Here is a 13,249-nt window from a genome sequence, read left to right as displayed (position 1 = left end):
ACTATTTAATCATATCCTGATGTAACTATCACTTATCTGCTGTATTATTGAATTGTGGTTTGTCACACTTGTACTTTGCTTGAACAAAAGTTATTGTATTTCTTGCTCTTATTGTATTACTTGTATTGTAACACTTGAAATGTATTTGCTTACGATTGTAAGTCGCCCTGGATAAGGGTGTCTGCTAAGAAATAAATAATAATAATAATAATAATAATAACACCAACTGAGCCACCAAGACCACTTCATGCAAAGTGACACCTGATTTTTTCCTTGGAGGAGCCACATTCAAGTACTGACCAGGATCCATCTTATTAAGCTTCAGACAAGATCAGACTACAAGCGAACAAACGAGGGAGTTCAAAAAATAAATAACTGAAGGAGTCTGTAATCAGGAGCCAGCACGGGTTTGCATGGCGGAGGCGTCTGATTGCTCATGCATGTGTCACGCAGACAGGCCTGCATTCGAAGGTAATAAGCTGCATATAATAGTGCGAGACACGTTGCGCTTTACTGAGACAAAGTGGGTTGCGGGAAGTTTTACAAACAGGAAATCATCAAAGGCTGAGATCAAGAGAGTCTTGAAGAGGATGCCACAAGAACACAGCAAGAGAGGCATGAAAGTGTGAGAATTAAAGAAGAGTCACAGTCTAGAGATTTACACGCAGCTGGCTAAGAGATGAGTTCTTCCTCTATTTATTATAAAACTCATATTAACAGTTATAAAGTACCGATCATAATATCAGTGTGGAGTAGTGGTTAGGGCTCTGGACTCTTGACCGGAGGGACGTGGGTTCAATCCCAGGTGGGGGGACACTGCTGCTGTACCCTTCAGCAAGGTACTTTACCTAGATTGCTCCAGTAAAAACCCAACTGTATAAATGGGTATGTAAAAATAATGTGATATCTTGTAACAATTGTAAGTCGCCCTGGATAAGGGCGTCTAAGAAATAAATAATAATAATAATAATAATGGGCGATATTCACTTCGGATGTCAATCTCTGTTAACAGATTACACTTTTAAACTGGTGCTGTGACAGATACTCCAATATCAGACCTAACACGACTTGAAACGTATTTGGTGGTGAAAATGACCATGTTCGTATTCGTTCATATGATTTATAAATGGCTGTATCAAAGATTTCAGCCAAAGCAAACCAAAATTGAAATGTGTATTTTTCCACATCAAATTTAGTGCGTATTTCAGATTTTTACAGAAGAGTGCTCTCCTTTCCTTAACAGAGAATTTGTCACCAGGTTTGTTTTGTTCCCAAGGCTTTCTTTTTATGTTGTAAAGAATTATATTTTTTTCAGCGAATTCCAAAGAATAAAAGTTTGCATTTTGAAAGAATGTGTTCCAGGGCCAGTTTAAGAGCGTTGTCAATGGAAAAGCTTGAGTTGATTTAGCATTTCTAGTCATCTTTATATCTGACTTCTGCATTTCTAATTTGGAGCCTTTTTCAGTGTCTTCAATGAAGGCTTCTACTCAAAACATCTGTCCCTGAAGTTCTAAAAAATGCGGTTCAATTTCAGCGTTTAAAAATGAATATTCTTAAAAGTTTTAAAAGATGGAAAATGGTTGGGTGCCAGCAGCGGTCCAGATAAGCTGAGTACCGGCCGTTTTTACGCATTAAAAAATCCGAAATACACACTAAATTTAATGTGGAAAAATACACATTGCAATTTTGCTGCAAAGCTTGTCTGCCTCCCCTAAAACTTCCACTAACAACTACATCTCCCAGAATGCAATGTCTTCAGTTACCAGGAATCTGTAGACAAGAAAAACCAACCCAACAAACATTATCCAATCTCTGGCTAGCCCTGCTGTCTTTCCAGCCAATCACAGTAAGAATAAAACAAATTCAAAGCTACACAGGCTGAAGCGTGACACCCCAGTCCAGCTACAAATCCAACTGGAACCATCGTCAGAGGCAACCACCAAATAAAGGTGCCTATAATATTAAACAAAGTGTTTTATAACTGACTAATGCATTTCCTTATTTTATTTATCTGTATGGCTTGATATTGAAGTTTTAACATGCCTACCCCGTTAACATTAAAGATTGTACAGTATTTATCCAGATTACTCATGACTACGAGGTAATGTTGCATTTTAACCCCTGAAAATACATTTTACTCTCTCAGTGTTAAAATTAGAGTACGTTACCTCCCAGACCTCAAACCTTAACTGGAGCGCTGGGTGCCAGCATCCTGCTCTATCAAACTTTCAAATTCCATGACGCACACAGACTGCAATACTTCCTGCCTGGCAACGGGTAGGATTTTTCGTAACCTTTTTAACTAATGCAAAGTTTGTTTCCACACGTAACAAAACTAGAAAAATCTGGCATTTTTCATGAACTTATTTGACCCTAATTTTTATGACCTCCCTTGGGGGAGGGAAAGTGGAGGCAGAACATCTTCCCCAGTGTCTGTGATTATTCTGTTTTAGGGTTTATTTGGCAGGCAGATCTGTGCTCTGTATTGTGAACATGCTTAAATCCCCGGCTCGTCAATATCTTTGGAATCGTTTTAACATGCATCTGCTTTGTCTTTTCACTTTGAATCGAGCTTCATGGTAGTTGCAGTTCTTTACACAGGAGGTAAAACTCCAAGCAGCTAACTCAAGTGGAAAAGCCTTTCAGTTCTTTCCTTAAGTAAGTGTTAAACATGCTTTAATGTTTATGCACCTGCTTTCACCATCCTTTTATTAATATGATTCGTCACATTTCATCAAGACTGCATCATGCTTCAATGGGTTAGTGTCACATATCATACAAAATACCGAGCTTTGAATAATTTGGTATTAGTGAATTTTTTTTTTTTTACTGGATCATTTAGGGAAATAACTTGCAATCGCATTGTTGCAAATTACACTGCAACGCTAAGCAAAGCTAAGGAAAGTGATTGCTCAAAGTCAGCTGCTTAATTTAGGTTGAAACATTCCATACTCTGTACTTGTTTATTTTACATGTTTGTTTATTTTACATGTTTATTTTACAGACAGAAGTCTGCAGCATGCTGTGGTTATTTCACTCACGAGGATAGCTGTAAACAAAAACTACAGCACTCCATGAACATTCAATTTACTACAATATCTTATTTTTAAGCGTATTTCACGAAGATTTTACAGAATCTGCCTGTAATTCCCAATGTTTGTCAAGTACATTATTATTTATTTCTTAGCAGACGCCCTTATCCAGGGCGACTTACAATTGTTACAAGATATCCCATTATTTTTACATACAATTCCCCATTTATACAGTTGGGTTTTTACTGGAGCAATCTAGGTAAAGTACCTTGCTCAAGGGTACAGCAGCAGTGTCCCCTACCAGGGATTGAACCCACGACCCTCCGATCAAGAGTCCAGAGCCCTAACCACTACTCCACACTGCTGCCCTAATACTTCAGAATGGAAGACCATGCGCTCACCGCGCTACACAGATCTTTACCCTGATTCACCGTGCCATATTCCATCGGACTTAACCAAACCTTCTGCACCTCAATGTCCGAATGAAATGAAAAAAACTTTAGTCAAGCAACCAAACTTTTGGACACAAGAATGATAACCACAGTGGTTCTGCAATTTAGTGGGCAACTTTAATAGCATTCACATTTCCTACCCAGTGTGACCCATTTGTCCTCTATAGGTTTCTATGGACCCCTAACACACAGCGTTAAATCAATTTAAGACTTTTTTTTAATTTAAAAAGGAAATACTCACTGTTGGAGAACGTTATCCTTGGGATGATGTTGGTCCAGGTTCCTTGCAGGAAGACCATGTGCAGAAACACACCACACGCTACAAGCCTGAGAGCCATGTTGCAGTCCACAGAATGGATCCAGTTGCGTCTCTAATCACAGAGAGGAAGAGAGAGTGTCTGTGTGCAACGCAGCACAACCGAGACTGTGCAACTTCCTATCACTTCCGATAGCCGTCATCTCAGAAGTGATTGCTTCAGCACCTGGGGAGGGGAGAAAGCCAACTGAACATGTCTGTAACAGAAGCCATCTATCATTATTATTTATTTCTTAGCAGACGCCCTTATCCAGGATGACTATACAAAATATCATGGTACAAAGTATCACATTACAAAATATCTCATTACAGAATATCACATTACAGATAATAGTACAGCTCATAAGCAAAAGTATTGTGCATTTTATGGGGCAGCAGTGTGGAGTAGTGGTTAGGGCTCTGGACCGGAGGGTCGTGGGTTCAATCCCAGGTGGAGGACACTGCTGCTGTACCCTTGAGCAAGGTACTTTACCTAGATTGCTCCAGTAAAAACCCAACCATATAAATGGGTAATTGTATGTAAAAATAATGTGATATCTTGTAACAATTGTAAGTCGCCCTGGATAAGGGCATCTGCTAAGAAATTAATAATAATAATAATAATAATAAATGCATGACAGTTTCCCCAGTCTTCCAGCTAGCTGATCTAGCACACATGTACAAGGCCCATCTTGAACAGCTGGGTGCTGGTTTTGAGGTACGAATTCACACTATGAGAATGAAAAACAGATTACTATCTGTTTCCTGATCTAAGGGCACATTCACAGGGGAGAGGTCTACTTCTCTCATTTGATGATGACATTGCTGGTGCTCTTATCATGTGACCATGATAGTGATGCAATGCATTTGACAGCACAAGTCGTGCGCAGAGAAATGTTCAACAGAACATTCTCATTTATTATTATTATTATTATTATTATTATTATTATTTATTTATTTCTTAGCAGACGCCCTTACCCAGGGCGACTTACAGTCGTAAACAAAAATACATTTCAAGAATCACAGTACAAGTAATAATACAATTAAGAGCAAGATAAATACAATGACTTTGGTTCTAGCAAGTACAAGTATATGACAAAATACGAGCTGCAGTAGTCTAGGCGTGAGAGTACCAGGGACTGGACCACGAGCTGGGTGGCGTAGTTGGTGAGGAAGGGTCGGATTCTTCGGATGTTGCTCAGGAAGAATCGGCAAGTGCGTGCCAGAGTGGAGATGTGCTGGGAATAAGAGAGGCAGGGGTCCAGGGTGACTCCGAGGTTCTTAGTGGAGAAAGAGGGAGAGAGTGTGGTAGATTCCAGAGGAACGGAGATAGAGAGATCAGAGGACGGGGAGGAGGAGGAGGAGGGAAAGAAAAGGAGGTCAGATTTAGAGAGGTTGAGTTTGAGGTGATGCGATGGGTCATTCAAGCGAGGACCTCAGCAAAATGCTGTACCACCATCCCTGTTGTCTCTTGTGAACACGACACAGGAAGGTCAAAACATCAAGCATCAAACTCAGGTTGTCACTGCATCCAGCAGCTCTCTCCATATCTCAGCTCCTGATGTTCAACAGTGTGAAACATTCACGAGCTGCGGATTCCACTGTACGTTGCACAGAAGATCCATGCTGACACACGCAAGAGAAACCTCACAGACACACTCTTCAGAGATGTGCTGAGAGTAGGAGAGGGAGCCGTCGAGGGTGATACCGACGTTCTTGGTGGAAGAGGAAGAAGAGAAGGGGGTGGATTCAAAAGGAATAGAGAAACCAGCGGTGGGGGAGGAAGAGAGGGAGAAGAAAAGGAGATCTGATTTGGAGAGGTTGAGTTTGAGATGATGCGAGCGCATCCAGGAGGAGATGGCCGAGATGCATGCCGAGAAATGTCTGAGGGGGGAAAAGAGAGGAAGATCTTTGCATCGTCAGCATAGAAATGATACGAGGAGCCATGGGAGGAGATGAGGGGACCCAGCGAGCGGGTGTAGAGAGAAAACAGGAGGGGTCCCTGAACTGAGCTTTGGGGGGGACACCTGTCGAAAGAGAGCAAGAGACAGAGGGTGAGCCACGCTAGGACACCCGGTACGTGCGATCGGAGAGGTAGGGGGAGAACCAGGCAAGAGCAGTGGTGGAGAGTCCCAGGTCAGCGAGGGAGGACAGGAGAATAGAGTGGGTGACTGAGTCAATGGCCGAAAAGAAGTCGAGGAGAATTAGGACAGAGGAGAGGGAAGCAGCACAGGCAGAGAGTAGAGAGTTAGAATATAGCTTCAAATGTACTTTTTAAATACATTACACTTACCATGTAATAATGTTTGCAATCAAGTGATTCTGGGGTCTGCTGCCCCAATATATCATTTTCCTCCAAATCTGCCTTTACCAGCTGGGCACTAAACTGCCTCCCTCTCATTCCGCTCAAATCATGTGCCAATGTGACCCTTCGACTCTGCCAGCCCCACACTCTACCAGAGTAAAATAGCCTCCTGATTGCTGTGCTATCTTTAGGGTAACCTTTATAAAATTGACACAGTAGTCTTTTTTTTTGTATTAGACGCTTACTAGCCAGGCTGTTTCATGCTTTAACTTACTTTGTTGTGTTTTTCATGCTTTGCTGCACCTTGTCATGTATCTGCGTGGTATACTGCGGTAAACGTTTGCAAGTGAATCACTAAACAGAGCTTAACAGGAGGCTCATCTATACCTGAACAGCTCTAGTTGAAACTGATCTGCAAAGTGCCCTCAAAACAAGAAGGGAAAGCTGGTGGGATGACTGGTTACGCTTTGAAAGTAGCAAAGGAGAACTAAGAGCAGACGCTTCTTGGCCTCTGTCCAGTGAAAGAGAGAGAGGGAGAGGGCAGGGGAGAGGGGAGCAAAGGACAACCACTGACCTACAGTTCTCCTGAGTTGTGGTGGGGAATTTCTGTGGTAAGAGGAACACAATTAGACATTCTAAATTAAAAATAAATGTCTAGCATGTTAGTCTCTTGATATTGCTGCAATTCCTTTGAAACCCCTGAGACTGTGCTGTCATTATGAGTTACAGAAACGCGTTGTCTTCTTGTAGCAGGGCAGAACAGCCCTGCGGAGAAATGTATTCTTGTGGGGTTGGATTGTATTATGACTCAAAAAGAAATGTAGCGCATGATTTAAATGCACTGTTTGGGGGTTTAAAAAGACGATTGCATTGTATTATTTTGTTACAGCTGAATGTAGTTTGTCAGAGACGATGTCAGCAGCTATAAAAGTCTCGTGCAGAGTGTGGTCAACTCCAGAATGAAAAAGCGTTTGCTAATCTGGAGATGAGCACGTGTATATGAACCCGCAGCGTTTGCTGACCTGGGTGGGTGTTGAAGGAGAGAGAGAGAGAGAGAGAGAGAGAGAGAGAGAGAGAGATAGACGGGAGAGAGAGATAGATAGATAGATAGAGAGAGATAGAGGGATAGATAGAGACAGAGAGAGAGATAGATAGATAGAGAGATAGAGGGATAGAGAGATAGATAGATAGATAGATAGATAGATAGATAGATAGATGGACAGAGAGAGAGAGAGAGAGAGAGAGGAGAAAGATTAAAGATTAAGGAAATAAATAATTGCTAGTCGTGCTGGAAAGACCCGCAGGGTACATGTTTTTGGTGGAGGTAATATTTCTGTGTTTTTTGTTTAAAACTTTATATTGCGTGAAACAGGTAAGGAAAGTGCATGGATGCTACTTGAATACAAACAATGGATCCTGTTCACAAAGACTTTACTCCTGAGCTATTAAAGAACATTTTCACTTTTAAAAGGATACAATAAATAATATGCATGAACCTTTTCTTCCCTGTTGCATAATATATCAAACTCATGAATTAATATGGTATTAGTGCATAGGAGTCATTATATATATATATATATATATATATATATATATATATATATATATATATATATATGCATGCATGCAAGCAAGCTCCCTTGGTCCTTTCCATTCTGCTAGCTTTTACACTAATTTCATCAGGAACCTGTGGCTTGAGCAATCAGTCATGGCTCAAAGACGGCCAGCCACTTCTCGATATTCTGCAAGAACAGCTCCTGTTACCTGTTTCAAATGACTGTCATATGTCATATATCACCCTATACCAGTGATAACACTCATAACAAAAAGAAAAAAAAAAAACCTGTTGACCAGGGGCTGTGTGGTAACTGGAAGCGAGATTGAGAATCTGTTTCTCAGAACAGGACCTGTGGTTTGCTGTGGGTACAACAATACTAAGTGCTCACTTGACTTAAGTGTGCCAAGTTAATGGTTTTTCACATTGAGCTAGAGCACGCTTCAGTGAGCATTAGCACTCAAGTCTAGGAAGAAATAACTCAACACAGCAAGTCTTAGATAAACCCCAAATATTCGAGTTTTTCTATGACTCACAGTGTTTCTGTATAAGACACCATGACTGTTAAATGGCGTGCAAGTGACACTGGTATTAATGAGTTTCCTTTCTGTATTATTCCCTTTCTTTTTTCTGTTGCAGTATCGCTTCTTTTTTTTTGGAATTTCAGAACAGCGTTTTAAAACCTTTTGTGGCTCAGTTGCAGCAAGGCTCTTAAACAGGAATCACTTTGCAAGTGAGAGCAAGCTGTCACATTATAAAGTACCGTTATTGCCGCGGTTTTTAATCTGCTCTTCATCTGCGTGCATTGCAGAGGTCGCTTGATAGAAGGGCTCAGTGGTTAGAGGGCTGGGCTGCAGTATGGAAGGCAGTGGTTTTGAGTAGCTCAGTGGTTAGAGTGCTGGGGTGCAGTGTGGAAGGCAGTGGTTTTGAGTAGCTCAGTGGTTCGAGGGCTGGGCTGCAGTGTGGCAGGCAGTGGTTTTGAGTAGCTCAGTGGTTAGAGTACTGGGGTGCAGCGTGGCAGGCAGTGGTTTTGAGTAGCTCAGTGGTTAGAGTACTGGGGTGCAGCGTGGCAGGCAGTGGTTTTGAGTAGCTCAGTGGTTAGAGTACTGGGCTGCAGTGTGGAAGGCAGTGGTTTTGAGTAGCTCAGTGGTTCGAGGGCTGGGCTGCAGTGTGGCAGGCAGTGGTTTTGAGTAGCTCAGTGGTTAGAGTGCTGGGCTGCAGTGTGGCAGGCAGTGGTTTTGAGTAGCTCAGTGGTTAGAGTGCTGGGCTGCAGTGTGGCAGGCAGTGGTTTTGAGTAGCTCAGTGGTTCGAGGGCTGGGCTGCAGTGTGGAAGGCAGTGGGTTTGAGTAGCTCAGTGGTTAGAGTACTGGGCTGCAGTGTGGAAGGCAGTGGTTTTGAGTAGCTCAGTGGTTCGAGGGCTGGGCTGCAGTGTGGCAGGAAGTGGTTTTGAGTAGCTCAGTGGTTAGAGTACTGGGCTGCAGCGTGGCAGGCAGTGGTTTTGAGTAGCTCAGTGGTTAGAGTACTGGGCTGCAGTGTGCAAGGCAGTGGGTTTCAGCATCTCAGTCATGGCAGTTATTGATACAGGGGTCCGGTTCATTACTGGAAGCAAATTCTTTTTTTTTTATGGTCATATAAATATACCTGCTTCTGTGAATTGAAGAGGAAGCAGAGCTCAGCGGTATGAGGATCCTTCCTGTTTCACAGTGACTGTGGTCTGGTAAGAGTCCAGCCGTCAACTAAATTAAAACATCAGATAAGCAAGGAAGCCATGCCAGAGAGTTTCACTGAACACGTTTACTGCCAGGGCATCTGAGAATGGATTAAAAAAACACTTGTTATGCATCGACTAATATTATTAAACTTCATAAAAGCCTTCACATACAATTTAAACATGCTGTATTATTACACCTAATATTGCTATTAAAAAGCAAGCTGTAAAACCATGAAGCCTGTAGCAATTCACCTGAAGTCTTCAAATCCAATTGAAAACACACCATTTCTTGTGCTAGAATATATACGTGAGGCTCCGATTTCAAAATTCAATAAAACAACGGCTGGTGCGGATCATCACGTCACCCTACCAAGCTAGCTAGTCTCCCACCGTACAGATTTCAATACAGAAACCCAAAACGTTACCTTCATTCACAGCGCAAAATGTTAGCTAAAGATGTAACTTTAATTCACACTCAACACTACCACCTAGTGTTCACTAGAGAGATTGCTGCTCAACGAATATTTATTACTAATAGAGAACAAAGGAAAGGATCAATAATTAACTGCAGAGAGCCAAAGCTATTCAATTGATCTTTATTTTTCCCAGTCTCTCAGCTCTAACCACAAGGCTGCAGTGCCACCCTCTCCGTCCCACCGGTCGAACCTCTAGCGCAGTGGTTCCCAGCCCTGGTTCTGGGGACCCCTTGTGTCTTCTGGTTTGGATTAAACTGAGCTCACAATTACAAACACAGGGATGGAAATAAGACTCTTACTGCATAGCAGTTTCACCCATTCCAGGTTTTACTAGGAGCTTGATCAGCCCACAGTGTATAGGTAACACGCTCGTGTGTGTCTTATTGAACTCTTAGTAAAACCAGGAATGGCTCAAAAAGCTATGCAATGGGAGTCTTATTTCCATCACTGCTTAACTAGACTCTTAATCGAACAAATTTGCTTTTTAATTGTTCCGAAAAAGTTGCAGATTTCAAGTTACTATAAAACATCAAACTTGAAATCTGCTACTGCTGAAGTGGAGAACAAGTAAAAAGGTCTAATTAAGTAAATTATTAATTCAATGAAGGGTTTAGTTAATTGAGAGCTCAGCTGGAATGGCAACAGGCAGACACAGAGGGGGGGGACCCCGGGACCAGGGTTGGGATGCCCTGCTGTAGATCACACTGCTTACTCCCTCCCACCCTCCAGAGAAAAGCGTTTACCTGGCAGAAACATCCGAGACACACTCGTGCCTCTAAATAAACCGGACAGGGTTTCTGCCAGTTCAGCAAGAGGACTCCTCCCTCTGGAAACACACAGGCTTTATTCTGGGGTTTTGTTCTTTGGGAACTCGCCATTCTCTAAAATGTGTTTTGTATTCCTCCTCACTTAAGCACAGAACATTACCTGGCATACTGGAATGCTTTAAAAGTACAACATTTATTTGCTTCAGTGTCATTTTCTTTGCTGCCCTTATCATTGCGTAGCTGAATTATCTGTATTTATAATGGGCGGAAAATGGTGAAGAACTGTCTTTGACGTTACAGATAACGCACTAAAACGTCTCTAACCACTAGGCCACACTGCCTCCCTCCCAGTCTCAGGTGTAACGGCCAGACTCCCTCCCAGTCTCTCAGCTCTAATCAATAGGCCACACTGCCTCCCTCCCAGTCTCAGGTGTAACGGCCAGACTCCCTCCCAGTCTCTCAGCTCTAATCAATAGGCCACACTGCCTCCCTCCCAGTCTCAGCTGTAACCGCCAGACTCCCTCCCAGTCTCTCAGCTCTAACCACTAGGCCACACTGCCTCCCTCCCAGTCTCAGGTGTAACGGCCAGACTCCCTCCCAGTCACTCGTCTCTAACCACTAGGCCACACTGCCTCCCTCCCAGTCTCAGCTGTAACCGCCAGACTCCCTCCCAGTCTCTCAGCTCTAACCACTAGGCCACACTGCCTCCCTCCCAGTCTCAGCTGTAACCGCCAGACTCCCTCCCAGTCTCTCAGCTCTAATCAATAGGCCACACTGCTTCCCCCTCCAGTCTCTCAGCAATTCATTCAATTAGTTTTTAATATGGCAGGCTGTCAGATACAGTATTTCAAACAAATGTCTGCCGAGTTGTTTTGACAGAAAAGCAGCTGTAAAAATCTTCAGAGGCAGTCTCCAGGGATCAGTTGACAGAAGGCTTTGATCGCAGTGTGGGCCCCACGAGGTTGCCATGGTTACGGCTTCTTTGCTCTGGTTACACCAGCCCTGCCAAGGATCACAGGCTGCTCCTCTCTGTTTAAAACACTGGATCTGACCTGCAGTTGCACCTTCCCTCTTCACAAACAGTCCGGTGCCAGCGACACTTAAAAAAAAGGCGCTTTTAAAAGTTGCCTCTTGTGTTTGTTTCTTTAAATTCGATCATTTCAACAGCGTTCCACAAAGGGCGATCCAGAACCTGGGGTTCTCAAAAAGAGTTTTATTCAGGGATTTGAAAAAAAAAAAAAAAAAGCCAACTTGGTGAACACAGAACAAAGGTTCAATACCAGTGTTTCTCAACGGTAACATCAATGAACAATTGATGTTAATTATCTGCACTGTTAATGGGCAATAATTCTTAATTTTTCTTATTTTCTGTGGCAAGGGGGCTATGACTAAGCTCAGCTGATCCTTAGGGGGCGCTGTTACGAAATATATATATATATATATATATATATATATATATATATATATATATATATATATATATATATATATATATTTATTATTTTCCCATGGGAATCCCTAAGTTGTATGTGAAACCCAGCACACACAGATTGGTTTTCACTTGCAGCATTTACAGGTCTCTACAGACAGATTTGCAGCGACGGTTCACCATCACTGACGTGTTTAAACGGAGAGCTCTTGCCTGACCCCCTGGGGCATTTCGAATTACAATGGGCAGCTTGTTTCTGTTTGCTTTTCAATGCAATGCTACCCAGCCAGCCTGGCTCATGACCCGAATTACACAGCCAGCAAGCCAGCGAAGCATTTCATTACAACAGCCAAAGATGAAGAACCCCGATCACCCCATTACACAAGAGCACTGTGCGGCTTTCAGATCCACAATACGAACAGTACTAACCAGGGGTGCCAAGTTTCCGTTTGTTAATCATTCTGCTTTGGCGTATCACTGGAACAGTTTGTTTCAATTCATTCTGTGCTGCTTATTAACTGGGGATCAGTGTTGTACTGGTGACTTTATGCAGGGTTTAGAAACTGTACCCAGTCCTGGATACCAGTACTACCCTGGAGATTGTACTGTCTGCTGCAGGGGAGCACAAAAGATGACCTGGAACGGGTTCAGTGATGGAAATAAAACTCCCATTGCATAGCGGTTTGATCCATTCCTGGTTACATAAGACATACATGAGCTTGTTACCTACACACTGTGGCTGATCAAGCTCCTAGTAAAACCAGGAATGGGTGAAACCGCTATGCAATAGGAGTCTTATTTCCATCCCTGTACTGAATAAAGGTGACAGAATAATCAAAATATTCTCAACACTACAAAAGGAGTGCCAGTAATCTATAATGATATGAAAGCTAATAAGAGAAAATGCATGGCACACCTTTAAAGGGTACAATGTAGTGTACGGTGCAGTGTGTCATAAACAGCAGGGTATTGCTGGTGTAAGAGGCATGCTGCTGGACGTATTGGAAAAGGTCAATCAATCTCAGGCTCGTTCACCTCTGGAGGCTAGGGGCTGGGATGCAATTTAGATGATGAAATGAGCTTGGTGGTCTCTGTGTCTATAATACCACAAACAGCACTGCGAACCTGGATTGCATCGATCCTTAGCGACAGCTTTGTTCAGCCAGATTCAGATTGTTGAGTTTCCCAGCTCAGTTAATGGACAGTGGCCCACACACCCCGCTGGTG

General features: G+C 42.7%; 1 protein-coding gene across 6 annotated transcripts in view; it reads right to left on the bottom strand.

Annotated features, from left to right (window-relative positions):
- Window positions 1-13,249, bottom strand: part of LOC117965145 (semaphorin-4A-like) — a 32,324-nt gene that overhangs the window by 16,450 nt on the left and 2,625 nt on the right. For 3 of the 6 annotated variants that reach the window (XM_059006019.1, XM_059006015.1, XM_059006020.1), the window contains exon 2: window positions 3,726-3,966. In XM_059006019.1, coding sequence (XP_058862002.1) covers window positions 3,726-3,822 — 97 coding nt within the window. In that variant the 5' untranslated portion in view covers window positions 3,823-3,966. Of the gene's footprint in view, window positions 1-3,725; window positions 3,967-4,912; window positions 5,418-9,280; window positions 9,449-13,249 lie in introns of those variants that run through there. The other 3 variants (XM_059006016.1, XM_059006021.1, XM_059006022.1) reach the window with 2 other exon arrangements.

The sequence above is a fragment of the Acipenser ruthenus genome, chromosome 32, assembly GCF_902713425.1.
Source record: "Acipenser ruthenus chromosome 32, fAciRut3.2 maternal haplotype, whole genome shotgun sequence".
Classification (NCBI taxonomy): domain Eukaryota; kingdom Metazoa; phylum Chordata; class Actinopteri; order Acipenseriformes; family Acipenseridae; genus Acipenser; species Acipenser ruthenus.
The sequence above is the reverse complement of the archived record's forward strand: the minus strand, read 5'-3'. Positions and strand labels throughout refer to the sequence as shown.